Below are 12,685 nucleotides of genomic sequence, written 5' to 3' on the forward strand. Positions count from 1 at the left end.
TTCCTCCCCCCAACCTACAACCATCTGCTGTGCAGTGGGGCATGCTGGTGTGGCGGCCTCCTCAGTCTTGTCCCATTCTGCCATTGGGGAACCTGCTCCTCGCTCCCCAGTTATGCTCACTTATGGGCTGCCTTGCCGTTCTATGGCATTGCCCCAGTCTGAGGATTCCCTCCCCCCCTTTTTTTCTTAATTCTTTTTCTCTTCTCTCCCACCAGTCTTTCTCCCCTCTTCCTCTTGAGCTCTTCCTCTCCCCCACTTCCACGTGGTCCCTTTCTTGCAGCCCCTAACTTATTTACCCGCTGTCACTCTCCCCTCCCTCTCCCAGCCTCTCTACCCCTTTCCACCCAGCTACTGCGACTGGCAGCATCCGTTTACCCGCTCTCCTCTACTCTCCCTGGTTGGTGGTTGTCTCCATCTAGGCTCCAGCATGCATCTGTGTTTGTCAGTTTGTGTGGCTGAGTCTTCTTGAGCCTTCCCCCCATGGGGCACCTGTGATATCTGACTGCAAATCTCTGTATCTGTAATGTTTATTTCTGTTATACATTTTTGTAATATTGCATGATATCCGTGGCTTGTTTTCCCCTGATGCTTCTTTTAAAAAAATAATTGCAACACAAAAACAACAAATTTATGTTGAGGCAATTCTTTTCTGATTTTGTCTCAAAATTACTTTTTATTTTTAGTAGACAAACTAAAGGTGCTGGCAAATGAAATAATCCACTAAACATTAAATGCTGGAGTGGAAATTACAAGATTCCCCTCATTTACTTGTCTTGGTGCTTTGTTTGAGCAGAAGGGAACCTGGTATCCTGGATCGCCCACCCCTACACAGCCGTGCTTGTGCCCACCCCCAGGTCAGCTGTCGCTGAGCATCGCTTAACACCACTCACATTGCAATGGACTCCATGCCGGAACTCATGCCTCTTGGCGGACCCTCACAGGAAAACGCTACGGCGTTGCCGTGATAGAGAGCATGAATTGACGAACTGATGAATGAGGCTTAGAGCTGTGAAGGGGGTAGCACTTTTGGGTCCACCCCCCTAGGCGCACTGTCTTCCAATCACTTTCACCATCGATGGCCCCAGCTCACTGTGTTGCTTTTATAACTCTGCCAGTGAGTTCAACACGCCCCGGGAGCCAAGCGAGCTAGAGTTGTGCAACAGGACGGTGCTTGGTGTGACAATGGGCTGCATGAGGCGGAGAGTGATTGTCAGCATCATTCCTACAAGATAACAAGAGGTAAGTCCAGTTGTCTCTTTCTCCCTCTCTCTACCCCTAGCGCCATCCTTCCTCCTCCCCTGCACTGCTGACCAGAGATAAATGGTGCCTTCACTGCTGCTGGCTCTCTGAAGGCCCAGAAGCTCAAAAGCTACAGCGGGTTCTGCAGTGGCGGGTGGAAGAATCCTAGAATCAGAGTTGTTCTCAGAGTTGGACAGGCTATTTGTTCCCAGCCTACAGTCTGAGTGTTGGCCGTGGCTTCCTTCTTTTTGCCAGGGATTGGAGGTACATGGCAATTCCTTTTTTTTCTGCTGCTGTGAACATACCCATTTGTAACTATTAGCAATCCAGCAAGGCCACGTTCAGTGGCAAAGAGAAAAGCTGAAGCTAAGTTTTGTCAAGCAGGAGCTAAGCTTGCGGCTTCCCCTTCCTGCATTGTTCTTAGGCCTCTCACATGCTTACAAGTCGTGACTTTCTGCATCCCCCAGTGTTCCTTTACCATAGTAGGAGGGTCAGCCTAGTTCTACAAGCCGACTCCTTGCCATACAAACTATACAACCTGGCATGGGGAAGCAAAGAGCCTTGACCAGTGGGGTAGCAGGCTGGTGTGCTCCACCCTGGATGGGTTTCTAAAGAGAGCGGTGGGATTAATTGGTAAGGAAACCAACTTGGTGGAATGGCAGTTACCCTTTTCACCACCTCCATCATTACCCCCTCCCTTGTGATCCTAGGCCCCTGCCGGTAACTGCCCTGGAAGTCCGGGGGTTTCTTCTCCACATTTTTACACTGAGCAATGTTCAACTAACGGGGAGCCAACAGTGCCCTACGTAAAGTAAGAAAGCCAGTGGACTCCCCTCCACCCCCATATGAGCCCTGGACCAGCTCCTAGAGCTGGAGGCAAAGGGAAGAGGATAACCAATTGCACCAAGGCAAAAAGACTGTCATACTGTCTGAGTGGTCGGGGATCAGCTGAAGACAGGGCACCAGCCAAGACATTCGAAGGGCTTCAGGACTTGTGGGACATATTTGTAGCATTAGTGTCTGAAAAGCAAGAGCCCCATCGATTAGTAGCTTGGGGCAATCAAGTATGAGATTAGGAATTTGAAGGACGCGGTGTCTTTGAAACCCACAATACTCGCTCCTTGCATATTGCCCCCTACTACTATGGCCGATTCCTCTCTTTTGTCACCCAAGAGTGGTGCAGCAGTAGTAGTCCCTGAAGCTGCAGATAAAGTGGCTAGGGTCCACCAGGGATAGTCGACCTGTTGGCAAATAGTAAGGGAATGCTCCCAAATGGAGATAATGAATGAGTCAGGCAGAAGGGGTGGACGGGTGAGAGGGGAGAAACACTCAAATGTTGACCTGGGTCAAGGCCGCGGGCCTATTACATTGAACATGTGGTGTGCTTAACAAGGGAGGGCTGTAGATGAAGGAAAACAAATACTTAAACGTCGCATGCAAGCAAATTACATATATGTGAAGCTAGACACAGAAAACCACTGCACACGTAAAGTGATACTACATGCTAAAACAGGCACATAACCATGCAATACATAAAATCAGTCACAGTAGGTACACTGTTAAGTGGGACCTCGACCCAGTCGTTGCGGGAGAAGGTGTGGTCTCTTACCCTGTCAATGGAGGGCGAATAGCCCCTGATCTGGGGGAGGGGGAAGAGTATCCCCTTATAGTCACACACTATAGGAGAGAAGGCCGGCAGAGACGGGAGAGAACAAACTTAGTGTGGCAGAAGGCAGGAGAACATTATCTACATCTGGGGGTAGGAGAACTGGATACCCTGCTGCAAGTCTCCCAAGGCAGGCAATAGTAAGGGGACTAATGGCATAACACCAGTTGAGAATCCATTGTTTGTACCTAATGGGTTGGTGGGCCGGCGACCGGCGTTGTGCTAGCGTCGGTTGCGGTTGTTATACTGCCACAAGGGGGAGGTGGGGGGAGGGGTGGGTTCTGCAGTTCCTTCTAAACATCAGTGCGAGGGGTGAATATGATAGTAAAGTAAGCCCAGTAAGCGTAAGGGCAGGGTTAGCACCAAGTGAAAAGAAAAATACAGACAAAACATTGAATGATATCTGGTCTTATCTGAGTAGCGAAGTCCGGAGTTACTGTTGGGGGGGGGCAGGGACAGGGGGGAGGGTCAGGGTCCGTCGACTTACTACATCAAAGGGGGTGCTCGCTGGCATACCTAAGTAGAATCCTTCCCCAGCATTCACAGATAACCAGGTATCAGTGAATGCTGAAGCAAAGGGAGATATCAGAACCTGCCGCCAGGCGTCTGAGCCGACGTTCCGGGGCGCGTCATCGAAAGGGCCGCGGAGCGTGACAATGCTCCAAGCGCCCGGTCGGAGGGAGCATGGGATATGTAGTCCCATGTGTCCCACCACCTGCAGTGGATTCTGCGCTTGAGTATAAGAAGGGGGGAAAAAAGGTGGGAAAGAAAAAGGGGGGAAAAGAAAAAGGTAACAAGCAAAAGCTGAAATTAAGGACAGAGAGAACACGATGGGTGGGGGTGAGGGAGGTATGGGGGTGGGGGGAGAAGGGTTTGGGTTCCCAAGCCGAGGCATTTCCTCACGAAAAAGTCTCACGGGGCGCCCAAAGGTAGGGCAGTCTAAGGGATGGTTCAATGGATGGGTGTAAAAGGCGTAAGCCATACCTTCTGCATTTTATTAAGCAGGGGTACACACAGTTTATAAGGGGAAATTCTTTAAGAGAAGCTAAAGGTGCTTGGGAAGATGGCGTCTGGTCTGACCCACTGGACACCGCTATAGCTAATGACCAGAGGAAATTTTGGCCACTGGTGAGTTAGAGTGATGGGGAGACAGGTAGCCCTGCTGAGACATTCATTCCACCCTGTGACTGGGTTGCCCATTTTGGGTGTCTGTCCTCCCCTACCCACATCCCAGAGCCTTGCCCTGCTTGCAGGGGTTACGACAATGCTAAGTCACAATGTATCCCCTCCCCAGCAGTTCTCACCATGGAGGAAACTGAGCGAGCTGTGGTCGCACTCAATCCCAGGAAAGCTGTGGGTCTTTACAAAATCGCTGCTAATGTGTTCAAATTCGACCCTATTGTGTGGTTTCCTTTTATCAAGGTTTCCAACACCATCGCCAAGGAGGGGACAATCCCCCAATCATGGAAGGGGGCGGAGATTGTGCCCATCTTTAAAAAAGGGGATCCCAGTCTGCCCTCCAACTATTGCCCTATCAGCCTGATTAACATCCAGCAAAAAAGTTTGGCAAGCAAATGCTAGGGTGCATGTTTTGATTGGTGCGAAGAGAACCACATTCTTTCAGGACTGTAAGCAGGTTTCAGGTATAAGACCAGTGCGGTCAACCAGGCCTTCTGTTTTTTTCCTGGTAAAGTGGAAGACAGCGGATCTATCTTAGGGTGACATTTATGTTGCTTTCATCGACCTCCAAGCCACATGTAATCTTGTGCCTAGAAGGAGGTTATGGGGGGTGCCTCCCCCCAATCTCCTGCATTTGATTCAACTTCTCCACGTGGGGAATTATGCACAAATAAGACTCATAGGGAACGGAGAATTAACCAAGTCCTCCCCAGTTAAATAAGGGGTGTGGCAGGGGTGTGTCCGTGGCCGACCCCTATTCCTCCTATATTTGAACAACTGCATCACAAACCTATTGAACTGTGCCAATGACTCCCCAACCTTGGCAGAGGGAAAAAACTCCTGGCACTCCTTTTTGCGGACAACATTTTCTTGATGTCCAAAACTAGGAAGGGCCTTCAAAACTTGATTGACAGCTTCAACCAATTCTGTGATGATTCTGCTCTTGAAATTAATATGTCTAAGACCAAATATATGATATATACCGAGAGAGGCAGAGTGATAGGGGTCATCAAGTTGGGCTCTGAAATACTACAAAAGTTCCAGCAGTTTGATTATTTGGGCATAAGACTGGATAACAACGGTTCCTCGGACCCACAGATTACAAAGAGCACCTTAATTGTGCAACATCAAGCTGCAGCCTTACACAAATTTGCCAAAAAAGCAGCCTGGAACCCTGTTCATCCAGCAATCGAAATCGACAAACCACAAGCAAGGGTTGGGCTGCGCTATACAGGGAAAGCCTTGGGGCCATTGTAACACAAGCACCTTGAGCACAGCAAAAAACAACTTCCTTAGGTGCCTTTTGGGCTTAGGGAAAGGCACTCTGTTGGCACCTCTTTTCCTTGATTTGGGGAGCAATGAGATTTCGGAGCAGTAAGCTTTGAGACCTGCAGTGTTTTGGGTTCGTATGTGGAGTACCCATGAATTGAGCAACCACAGGGAGATCCTGCAAAAAGTTATTGGGTCCAACGGGGTGGGGAAGGTCAGATGGCTGGAGTTGCTTGAAAGTCCCTGGCTCAAGATGGGGCTACAGATATTCTGGTTCAAGCCCCAGTCCATTCGTCGAGGAGATTCTTTTAAAGTGAAAAACTTGGCCCAGAAATAAGTTATTAGCAGTAGAGAATACTCATCAATGCTATGACACTTAACAAGTGCTTTCCTTCTCCTTAGACCTGTGACTACTGCAGAGGGATTCTTAGATTATATCCACCCAGAGCATGCTCATACCATCCATCTTTCTTCAATTTAGGTACGGGACCCTTCCAATAGCTGCGTTTACAGCCAACTGGGGGAAGCAGAAACAGGGATTGCCTTCACTGTAAAACTATTCAAGAAAGGGACGAGCAACTATTGTTTTGCTACCCAATCTATGCCAAACCCAGAAGCAAATGGATCGTCCCTTTTAGATTCCTTAGCTTACAAATCTGAGTTGAAACTCTCGGGATATGCAAAAGTGACCCCCCACTGATTGTGGTTGTGACTGTTTCGAAGTTTCTGTATATAGCCTGGGCAATTAGAACCAAAGCATTATGGCTACCACGAGCAGTCACGTCCCAAAATATGAAATGTACCTTTTTATAACTTATGATGTTTTGAACTGTGTGACTATGTATTAGGTGTTCTTACAATTATTTATTGGTGTTCAATTGTTCTTATGATTTTCTTGTGTTTTAGAAATTATGCAAATGTATTTTTTTTTTTTTTAAGATGAGACTGATGTCTCGAACTATCAATTAAAATTAAATAAAAAAGTAAAGGTGACATAGAATAGATCCTTAAATAAGGACATGGTAATGTTTGGGAACAAACTAGAGCATTGCCCAAATGTGTGTAAATATGGTGTTAGAGTGCCATGCTGGAGCCACTTATTGCTGCTCTGCTCTATGACTAGCATGGTCAAGAAGAATGGCTCTATGCTTCCTTGGTATTGTTCTCAAAGCTGTACAAGAAGGCTGCTGTCTTACTGTGTAAGATAAATGTAACCTCTGAGATAGGTCTGCTGTCTGTACAGGTAACTTAAGAACCTTCTGCTCTCTTCACCTTCAAGATCCGGCTAACCTGATGAATAGCCTTATTATCCTATAATGCCTGTGTGGTTTATTTTTAAAGCTTAATAGTAATGACAAGATTCCACGTAATATTATATTACAATCTAATTGACAGTGGCAGAGTGGGGAAAATGAACAAAAAAGTTTACATATTTTTTTTTAAAACAAATCGTAAACTACGTCAAATTTCATGGACAGATAAATGGAGCTTAATTGTTAAATCGAATACTTTTCAGGCTGTCTCTTTGAAAATTGGGCTGAAAATGTTTATTTGCATATATATATATATATATATATATATATATTTCCAGACTATGCTCTAATAAGACCACTTACCCTACCAAGCACACTCTTATAGGGTGTCATGCCTGTGGCCATCACTTGATTAATACGATCAGGATTAGGTATTTATGCCCAAACAGATTAAAGTTCTCCTATTTACCACTCGTGTACACTCAGTTTCAGATAATCCTCAGGTTTTCAGATTTGCCTAGGAGCACTCTGGCAGTTAGGTTTAGAAGATACTCCTATAATTCTTCAAAACAACCACAAAGCCACCACAACATAAAAAAACAGAATTACATCCTCATCACTTTACAGGAAGTACGGCATAGAATAACACATACATTGATTTCACACCAAGCAGTCCATCTTACCCAATACCACCATTTGATTTTTGTTCACTAGTCTCCTTATAGTATGTGTTTTCACCAATGCTTTCCTTTAAATATTTTACTGCAAGTAGTTATTGTGCAATAAAGGAATTATACAGTGTTATTGCTGGTCATCCAGACTGGCTTGCTCGGTGTCTCCATGCTTTCACACATTCACATTCAATGAGGGCTGCTCAACTGCACTGCGGGGAGGATCATGGCAGGTAGGTTGCTGCTTCTGTACCATTCGCCTGTGGGCCAGCAGTACTACATGCAGCCTGGAGCTTGGACACCGTGCTTGTCAACTTCATCAACACTGCTCATCCTTCTTTGTTGGAGGCCTGAGCCAAGAGGGCAGAGGCATGCCTCACTGATTTTTTGCTCAAAGAGCATCAACTTAAAACTGTAGAACGGATAGCTGCATTGCTGCTTGACAAGCTGTGATACAGAATTACGATTTTATGTACTGTTGTTATAGAAAGTGTAGATTCAGTTCAAGAAACGAAGACCAGTATTAACGCAAAAGACGGGCATAAATTTAGGTTCCTATCTAGATGTACGGTCAGCAGGAATTTCCACTTTATGACTGGAACGTGGTTTTATACATGTGCGTATTTTTTCAAAACTATTCCATTAATAATGCGTTACTTTCTGTAGTTTTGTTTTGTGTTTATAATGGTGCGTGTTAATGGCACAGATTAAGAAACATAACGCCGGCTTCTTAATAGAATCCAGACATTCTTAAACTTTAGTTAAGAAATTTGTTATTTACTAAAATAGTTTATGTGAGAACGTGTGGGCCATGTGCTCTCATTGCCACCTAGCAATGAAGAAATATTACTCTACAAATAAATCTCTAATAAAAATACCAAATTAAAATATTAGAACTACTTACTGTAAGCTGACCAGCAACCCCAAAATCTGCAAGTTTGGCATGGCCCTCTGTATTCAGCAAAATATTTCCAGCTTTAATATCTCGGTGTATTTTTCGCATAAAATGGAGGTATTCTAGTCCTTTAAGGGTTGACTGAAAGACTGCAGCAATTTCTTCTTCCGTTAACTTTTGCAGTACAAGAAGACAAATAAAACAATTATTTCAGAATAAACTCATCCGTAAAAAATGGTTAGTTATCAAAAAAGTGTTGTAAAACTACATGAGGAAGGAGGAAAACGAATTACGTTGGTAAATTCGAAGGAACCCAGGAGAAACAAGTATTGTACATGTTAATAAAGAAAAATGTTCACAAATTTGTGCAAGGGAGTTAAGAGCTTGTTCGAGGCAAACGACAAGCCTAGTTAAACACTCGCCTCTCAAGCAGAAAATTGGAAATAAAAAGGTTTCTGATAAAATGTTGCTACTAACACTCTCCCCCACCCGAGAAGTTACATTTTTACACAAATCTATTTATTTTGTAAGAAGAGGGACTGGGGATCCTGCAGTCAGCATGCAGAGTGCCAGTGGATGGGAAAAACAGTGGAGAGAAGCTAAACTGAAGAGAAATAAATTATGTTCCATATATGTTACAATATATTTTCAGCATGTATTTGTTTTACCATAGACGCACACTTTGGACACTGCTATGCAGTCTAGTGGTTGGGTCTGCAACTGAAAGAATGGTTTAAAAAGAGAGAGACGACTGTGGCTGTGGATCGTGGGCCTGTGGGTTTTGACAGATCCCTATAATGTCAAACAGAAGCCCATAAAGCACCATATTGCGGTGCGGTCCTCGGAATGTTTGTATTTCAAGTTCACCTGTGTAACTATTTTAGTGATGACCTGTAAAGATCACAGCTCTCATTACTCCTGGCCCAGGGTAAATCCCATTAATTCACCATTACAAGGGGTGCTGTTAAATCTAGGGACGGGGAATTAATATTAATTGCAGGGTTCTGGGGAATAACATGGAGGAGCTAGACTTACTGTGCCTATTCGAGTCTGTTTCGCCTCAGTATTCCACCTGGAGACTGTGCCTGCTTGCAGCACATTAAGTCTCAGGATGGAATATCACTCATTGGCAGCAAACCTGTTAAACCTAGAATTCCAATGAGTTTAGTAACTGCAGTGACTGGGTGCATCATATGTAACTGGCCACTCTTAATGAATGCTAGCGTTGGGGGATTTTAAATAAATCTATCATCGATTGCAAGCTGTAAATATTCTGACACAGGAAAGTAACTGTTTTTGTCCCTGTAGTAAGATATTCTTTGGTGTAAATCCTGGGTGTATGATGAAATTACATACACTGTTCCTCAACGGATACTGCCTACAGTTTATCTTTGGAGTTCCGTAAACGCCCATTGTGTATGATCCTGTGGCCACTCCACAGAGAGGGAGAGAAGAAGATAAGCAACAGACTCAATGATGAGCACAGTAGAGGAGGTATAGTGCTGGTAAGGAGCGTAAGTCTATATGGAACATACTTTTACTTTTTTGTGTCTTTGAAATAGTACCTCTAAGTCACCTTTCAACCAAGTCCCACCTCCATTCACAGCTCTTTCTTCCCCTTCCTTTCACTTCTCTTGCACCCTCCCACAACCAGCCCATTCATATAATGAGAAAGGTGAAACTATAAGTTCCAGAATATGCAGTGGGCAGCACAGTCCATGTCTTCAGTGTCTTGAACAGAAGTCCATTCTAGTGTTTTACCGGGTACTCGTTGGGGACCTTTGTTTAAAGGAAGGGAAGAGAGAGCTCCAACACATGATGATGCACTGCACACAAGCCTTCTAGTGCTTTCAAGTATTCCTTTGCATTTATGTGGCAGATCTACCCACACATGCAAACCTGCTTATGTACAGTAGGCTCTAAAGTCTAAGGTATTATGTGCAAGTGGCAAACTGCTCCTCATTTTTATCTTCTGGCACACTGGTATTTTTCGGGCACAAACATGCGTCATCAGTACCCTGGCCAGTGCAGTATATGATTATGGCATGTTGCTCGCTAACAGTGTTAAGAGTCCGTTAGGTTTAGAAGCCACCAAAGTGGAATTCCTTTTGGCGTGGGCAACTCCCGTTCTTGTGCATATACTATGACATTATGTGCAGTTATGCAGCCGATTGCAGAAGTGGAGTAGTTTGCTTTTTTAGCTGTGCCCGACTGTAGGGGATGCCTACTGACTCTCCTTGGTAAATCCACATAGGAAGCCACAAATGGTCGTCTTCATACATAGAGTATACGTTGCAAGTCCATAAGGGTGCTTCTATACATGGAAGGACGGTCACCCATACCGTGTTGCCTGCAGTAGTGCCCCGGGACATGGGGTGTGCTTAAGTCAGGTGGTAACCAAAGACTGCTGTATCCCCTTTCTAACATTCCTCCCTGCCGTGCTCCCCATTCACTCTGATATTCCTTGCAGAGCCAAAAGGCACTTTAACTTTCCAAATGCAAATGTATTGCGAGGAAGGAACCTTTCGGCTCTGGCTACAACTTTTAACCAGTACGAGCAGGTCAAGATGTAACCAGAGTAAGAGCAACATTTAGACTCAGACATTGCCAAATGTCTCACTCATGTTTGCACGAGGCTAACTACCCACCTCCACATACTACATCCTGCATCCTGTGTTAAGAGCAGGAACTGTCTATCTGGAATAGACAAGATGAAGGGTAACAGTTCCATTCATAACTTGTTGCCATAGAGGAATGGCAGTACCATCTCCGAGGATTGGTTGTCCCTAAATATTTGTGGTGAAGTTTGAATTCAGTTGGGACTGGGAAATTCAAATTCCCATCTGGACTGGAAGCTCTGCACACCACTGTGCAGACTGAACTATAGACATATTTAACACCTTGAAGAGAAAGGACCCAAATCCCTAGGTCCGCGTACAACTATGCTGCTGAAAAGAAAGTGGACTGCCTCGTGTGTGAGACCAGTCTTGCATTAACAGAATCTGAGATCTTGTGTGTCCGTACTGCCTTGAGGTGCTGCTAAGTGCAACCAAGCCTTAGATGTCGTAGGAGAGAAGCCAACATGTGCTTCCTGGGAGAGCTACGCTGAGAGGCGGTTAGTCACTCTAGTGAGATTCTGCACATTACAAGCTTGAGGTCGATGTGCGACCCTGTCAGTGTCAATTCACAGAGTGGCCTGACAGAGGTGTGAGTCCTGACAGCAGATTGGCAGAAGGCTAATGTGGACCTTCCAAGAGTAACCTATGAAATGGCCCGTCACCACTGTACGCCCTTGCATCAATATGGACATGTGGCTTTGTGATAATCTGAAACTGAACCCCATGCGGCAGTACATACCACTGAGAGCCCCCTGATTGGATTGTGAGCAGCATCTTGAATGCAACAACTTTGGGCTGCATAGAAGATGCGGACTGCAATGAAGGCCTTCATCTAGGTCAGTGTGACTCTCAGCTGCAAACTGCAACCACAATCTTGCACTGTCAACTGCACAGCCAAGACCCTATGCTTGCACTTAGCACTGAAAAATGCACACCATTAAATGCAGATCAACTGTCTCTATTGTCTTAATAGGTCAATCAGTACAGACTCTCAGAGCTTCCTTTTGGGAGTCCCTAAATGAGACTATAAACAGTCAAATACGTACACATACCAGTGGATTAGAGGAAGAAGAGTGTGCTCGTGACTAAATCCTCAGCTAAATGTGTAATTAGAACACTCATCTCCCAAGCACGTGTTCACCCCTCCCCCTCTCCACTCAGCATAGAAGGTTGCCCAAATACATGTACTGAAATAACTCCAGTGGGATGTGTTACATCGCGTCTTATAGTTACTGCACGTTTGCTTATTAAAGTCTATTCCTTTTTCATAGAAAGAATGCCCTACTTGAACAATCCGCTTATTGGAAGAGGTACATGTACAGACTGAACGAGACGTTCTACCCCAAGACCACACTCCAAGGGAAAACCTCCACTGTTTTACTCTGCTACCTCTCAAAGTCAAGGACTAAAACGGAGTTATTTGACATGTTACAAGGATTGTCCCTCTCCCTTTCAGTTTTGCATACACTAGAGAACTGGAATCTTGTGTTAAAAATGTGTAATGCACCGTGCACACCCTTTTATCCAAGACAAATGTATTTTTTTTAAAAAGGTATTTGGAGGTATTTAGAGGTAAGCTCTTTCAAGTTACATTATGCTGCTTACTGAACAGTTTTTCCCCTCTCAAAGTTTTTTTTAACATACTGCGGGAAATTATGGAGTAAGGAAGTCCGTCACATTCAACTGATGTCTCTCACGTTTGGTAACACTTTATGTTTTACTATGGTAACAAATTCTTACAATTTTCAATTCCCTTAAGTAGAATACATTTGGTTATAGTGTCTTGAACAGAAATGCTTGTCTTATATATATATATATATATATATATATATATATATATATATAAGGATAAACAGAGTATTATAGTAATGAAAATGGTACATTTTGGAATTTCC

At 44.6% G+C, this 12,685-nt stretch overlaps 1 protein-coding gene across 3 annotated transcripts in view; it reads right to left on the reverse strand.

Moving 5' to 3' along the window:
* The window catches only part of STK4 (serine/threonine kinase 4), a 214,606-nt gene that overhangs the window by 151,245 nt on the left and 50,676 nt on the right, over positions 1-12,685 (reverse strand). For all 3 annotated transcript variants that reach the window (XM_069243539.1, XM_069243538.1, XM_069243540.1), the window contains exon 5: positions 8,182-8,346. In XM_069243539.1, the coding sequence (XP_069099640.1) occupies positions 8,182-8,346 (165 nt within the window). The remainder of the gene's footprint in view (positions 1-8,181; positions 8,347-12,685) is intronic.

The sequence above is a fragment of the Pleurodeles waltl genome, chromosome 7, assembly GCF_031143425.1.
Source record: "Pleurodeles waltl isolate 20211129_DDA chromosome 7, aPleWal1.hap1.20221129, whole genome shotgun sequence".
In the NCBI taxonomy this organism is placed as follows: domain Eukaryota; kingdom Metazoa; phylum Chordata; class Amphibia; order Caudata; family Salamandridae; genus Pleurodeles; species Pleurodeles waltl.